The sequence below is a fragment of the Daphnia pulicaria genome, chromosome 2 (assembly GCF_021234035.1).
Source record: "Daphnia pulicaria isolate SC F1-1A chromosome 2, SC_F0-13Bv2, whole genome shotgun sequence".
Lineage (NCBI taxonomy): Eukaryota > Metazoa > Arthropoda > Branchiopoda > Diplostraca > Daphniidae > Daphnia > Daphnia pulicaria.
Window position 1 is genome coordinate 5,427,069 of NC_060914.1, and position 5,082 is coordinate 5,432,150.

General features: G+C 37.7%; 1 protein-coding gene across 1 annotated transcript; it reads left to right on the top strand.

Annotated features, from left to right (window-relative positions):
• Window positions 1-2,036: 2,036 nt before the first annotated feature.
• On the top strand, window positions 2,037-3,919 carry LOC124327596 (annexin B11-like). The gene is made up of 8 exons (XM_046786576.1): window positions 2,037-2,194; window positions 2,290-2,463; window positions 2,550-2,754; window positions 2,813-2,892; window positions 2,982-3,054; window positions 3,145-3,318; window positions 3,393-3,574; window positions 3,656-3,919. The coding sequence occupies exons 1-8, from the start codon at window positions 2,141-2,143 to the stop codon at window positions 3,704-3,706; spliced, it is 993 nt and encodes a 330-aa protein (XP_046642532.1). The 5' UTR covers window positions 2,037-2,140; the 3' UTR covers window positions 3,707-3,919.
• The last annotated feature ends 1,163 nt before the right edge of the window (window positions 3,920-5,082 follow it).

Consider the following 5,082-nt stretch of genomic DNA (forward strand, 5'->3'; position numbering starts at 1 on the left):
GAACATCAACCCGGGTTGCTGACCAATAGACTACCAGTGACATATCGAAACGGAAAGCATGAGCCATATGATAGCTAGCCGTCCATTACCTAAGACATTGACTTATGCAATTGAACATGTGACCGCACGATATAGCAGTGACAGGTGCTATTGTCTTTTTAAAATTTTAAAATTTAAATTTTTTAAAAATTTATTTTTCGACTTGGTCGTGATTCGATCCTCGGTACTTCGACATGTTACTCCGATCTTCCACTTCCATCAACAACGTCTTTATGTAATGCAACATATGACCGCATGATATAGCAGTGACTGATGCTATTCCCATTTTAAAATTTTTGTTTGCCATTTTTTTTTGTTTGCCATTTTAAAAATTCAATTGTTTTAAATTTCTCTTTTCGATTGGGCCAAGATTCGAACCTCGGTCCTTCGACCTATCAGCCCGGGATGCTGACCATTAGACCACTGGTGACATAGGAGTAGATGGGGAAACATGGGTTAGTATAGTATGGCCCAGGTATACCCCCCTTCACTCACCCCTCTCCCATGGGTACGCGCCACCCCCCCCCCCCCCGCTCGACCCCCTTTCTGGCCGGCGTGGGCTGCGCGTCAGCCCCGTAAAACTCGAAACTTTGAACGCGTTTTACGGGCACTCCCGCTCATTTGCACACCCTAAACCATATATGAAAAATGATCAGCATAAAAAGATCTACAACCCTGTATTAATCGTTTTTCGATAGCAAAAAACTTGTCTTGGTAGGGAAGAGCCGGTTTTTTAAGGTAAAGTTTTTAATTATAACCCATGACAAAGTTAGGTATAGAGCTTTTTAGACGTTCCTGAGCCTAAAAAAGGAAACTATGTGATTCTTTTCACCTTTTCGATGCATTTAAAAAGTGAGTAGCGTCCATTTACTTTTTGACGGCTGTGATTTTCCCAGATCTGATAACAGATGGCGCTACATTTAGTAAATATCAAACCCCTCAAAAAGCCATAGTAAGAATCGGTTAAAATAGAGGGGCCTTTTTCAACGTTAGGTCAATCCCACCCACATCTTAAATTACAAACTTACATCTAAAATTTAACTAACTCTAAATTCCGAAGGCGCCCAACGGGCTTTATTTTTTATTACTAATTTTTGTTTATTCTATTTGAATGAATTTTAAAATTCATTTTTAATATTTTAAAATTCAATTTAATATTTTAAAATAGTTGTAAATAGTTGGGATGGCCAATGCTCATCAGAACCCCAGAGGGAAGGTCCCATTCTCCCTCTTCTCCCCGTTCTCGCGCTACAAAAGTGCAAAGCCATGTTGCGTTGCCAGATAAAACGGAAAAAGAAAACAGATCCCGAAGAGCCCTATATACCTATAGGCAGAGCTATAGAATACTGGTACCGCCACTCATATGGCGAGCAGCGAGCTCTTCCATTGCTTTTTTTCTCCGGAAGTGAAGCCTGCTTGCCTACCCTGCTCCTTAGCTATAAGCGCCACGGCGGGTGTGTGGGGAAGTAGGGTATAGGCATGGTAATAGGAATGGAGGGAAAAGTGGAGGAGTGGCAAGGAGCGAGATCGCTATCTTAGCTCCGATTTTCACTATCGATTGTTAAAGTTGGCTTCAGCCCCAGAGAAAATTTCCGAGAGCAGAGCTATAGACTACTGGTCACTTCACGGCTGTGTTGGCTTCCCTATCCCGGTTTCAGGGTAAAAGTAAGCCAATTTGGAAACTTTAAAAAGCGCCTCTAGTGAGTGTGTCAGCTACTACGCTCAGCTACTTTTGAGAGCCTTGATGGCTCTTTTTAATGTTTCCAAATCACAATTCTGACAGGCTCCCCCTAAAATCTCTGAAAAGCGGCTTACGTTTACCCTGAAACCGGGATAGGGAAGTCAACACAGTCATCATATGGACTTCTTATCTTCCTAAATGCTGACGATCTCTGGTGATCATTTCCAAATCAGTGTGTTATTACTCATACGAGATAAAAAAATGTATGTCATGAATCATGATATGCAAAACATCATAGATAAGTCACGATGATATGAATCACATAAATTTAATTGCAGCGTGATCCGTTTAGGTAGTCTTATAGTGAAACGGACACAACGGCACAAGTAGGAATATACTATAAAAGTGAAACTCACTGCCATGGGATTCTTATTCATTTTCTTTGTTTTGTGCTTTGGAACCATCTTTGGACAAGTAGGTTGAGTTTGATTACGATTTTCTCGTGTGGGTAACGGGTTTTTAGATAATATTTGTAATTTTTGTTGTTGTTTTATTTCAACCAACTGTAGGATTTACCAACGTTGGTACCGGCCGCTCCGTTTGATCCAAACAGCGATGCCGCTCGATTGTTCGACGCAATGAACGGTTTGGGAACTGACGAGAACAAAATCATCAGCGTTCTTTGTTATCGAACTGCCTCGCAACGAGATGTCATTACAACAACATACAACAATCAGCACGGCGTAGAGAAGAATAATTTCTATTAAATCAATATTAAACAGTGACTGTTATGCACGTGCGCAATTTTCAAGGCAACTTTTTTTTTTAGAGTTTGGCCAAAGATCTCCAGTCAGAATTAACTGGTAGCTTCCAAACGCTATCCATCATGTTAACTCATGGAATGATTAAGTTCCTCTCCATTGAACTGCATGAAACAATGGCTCGACCAGGGACAGACGAGCCTTCGTTGACTGAAGTAATAATGAGTAGGTCTAATCAAGAATTAGACGAAATTGAAACATTCTTTAACAATTGTAAGTGGGTGCTCCGTAAAAGTATTTTATAGCATTTAATAACACAGCATAATTTTAGATTATGGACACTCTCTTGTGTCAGAGATTGAGGCAGATACCACCGGCTCTTACCGTCAACTTTTGATTCAGATGGCAGAGGTAAATATAATAAACGTTTATTAAAAACTGCCTAATTTTTATTTCCCATACAAAAATCTAATTTTTTTTTCTATTTGATTGATGTGCAGGGACGCAGGGACGAAACCATGCTTGTAAATATGACTGCAGTCCAGATAGACGTCGTCGATTTATATGAAGGAGGTATACACAGTAGTCAAATAGCTACATATAATATTTTTTTACGAATTGTTAAAAAAAAAACTGCTTCCGTATTTAAACACTTCCGTTAAGGTCCAGCAATAGATGGAACAGACGAAAATTTATACATAAATATTTTTACCTTGCGGAACTTTGTCCATTTAAACAAAGTTAGCATTCTTTACGAGGCAACTTACGGAACGTCGCTTAATACGGTTGTGACGACCGAGTTTACAAAGGACATGGGAAACGCGCTCGTTTCTATTTGTAAGTTTGAGATCAATTAAATAATAGTTACTGTATCAATGTTCACGAACTGCGTATGTTGTCTTCGTTTGCAGTACAATATAGTGCCGATAAAGCACTTTATTTTTCCTCACGTTTTCACACGACTATAGCTGGAGCTGGCACGGCTGATCGCGACCTGATGCGTTTAACAGTCAGTCGTTGCGAGACAGATCTTGGAAACATAAAAATTGCATATCAAAACATCTATGGCGTATCGTTAAGTACCGCTGTATCGGTAAGTACATTTTGTTTCATTTTTATAGCGTGAATTAAGTTTGATTATGTTTCTTGGCTTGGCTTTTTTTTGTAACTGCAGGATGATACTTCTGGATCTTATCGTACAGCTTTGCTGGCATTGATAGATTAAAAACGCATCAATCAAATCTTATCTTAATATACAAGTTTCATACGTACAGTATATAAAGACATTATATAACATATATAAGTGGCCTGCCATATCTTCTACGCCTTTTGTTTTCTGTAAGAAGAAATTATAAATTCAGGTATAACAAGAATTATTTTGGGAATTGTTTTGGCTGTCTGGAATTAACTGTCGTAATAAAGAATTTGTCCGAATTTATCTTTCCTTTTGATTTACAATCAAACAAAAATTTATTAATCATGAGGATTTTATACGCCAACTAGGTGTCGGCCTGGAATTGGGCATTGGGGTAGTAAAGAAGATGAGAGACTTGTTCCTGTCCGTTAGAATGTGAAATAGAGTAATTAATTAATTATTATGATGGCTATAGATTAGATTAGGTACGATTAAGATTGAAAGTCATAATAAAACTAAAACGTCCTCAAAACACTCAAAGCCTCACACGAGTCACGATAGTGAAAATAGCCTAGCTACAGTATGTATAAAAAATTTCATAAAAACTGTGTTGTAACTTTTATTGATTAATAACGTGCAACTTTTTTCTAGCCGCTGCAATTTACTGCAAAGCTATACGCCAAGCCGCCGGCCAACCAAGCGGGTGTATATTACTATCAACTATCATATGATAGGTACAAATATTTTAATATAGTAGATATAAATATAATTACCTTTAAAATAAAACTCATTGGAGGTCGGCGATTCGGCGGGTTGTTTTGTTAAGAAATAGGAATTTTTGAAAAATAATAATTTGCGGTTTCCACCATCACCAATCGCCACGAGACACGGCTCGAATATTTGTCGAATAACTCGGCCGTGCAGATTTTTCCAACAATTTAAATTTTTTTTAAATTTAATTATTAACCAAAATATACAAAACTTGATATACGTATGGATTAAGGCATCTTCTATTAGCACATATTTTTTAAATCCAAATATTTAAATAAATATATATAATTTTTTATAGGGCTTATTCACATCGTGAAAATCCAACTTCCAGAAATCTGGCAACGCATGATATTTCTAGTTTTTTCCGTTTACATGGCAAAGGCCATAAGAAATCTAAGTGGCTTCAATAAAAAAAATCTAGTGTTTTTAATTCGGAATATTTCTTCAAAAGAATTACACAGTGCTCTAGGTAAGATATCGGTCGTTAATTTGATGTATAATTTACTAGGACTTAAAAATTGTTTTGGGCTAAAAATTTAAATGTAAAACTTTGCTTTTGTTTTTTTGAGGGAAGAACGGGGAGAAGAGAGAGAATAGGACGAATGGGGGAGAAGAGAAAACGTGGGTCCCCTTTTTTTTCGTACGCCCTCCTCCCTCATATTCTCCCTCTTCTCCCCGTTCTTCCCTCAAAAAAA

Coding starts and splice junctions, on each gene's coding strand:
- LOC124327596 (XM_046786576.1), top strand. CDS start 2,141: ATGGGATTCTTATTCATTTTCTTTGTTTTGTGCTTTGGAACCATCTTT. Junction 2,464..2,549: donor CATACAACAATCAGCACGGC/GTAGAGAAGAAT, acceptor TTTTTTTTTTAG/AGTTTGGCCAAAGATCTCCA. Junction 2,755..2,812: donor TGAAACATTCTTTAACAATT/GTAAGTGGGTGC, acceptor GCATAATTTTAG/ATTATGGACACTCTCTTGTG.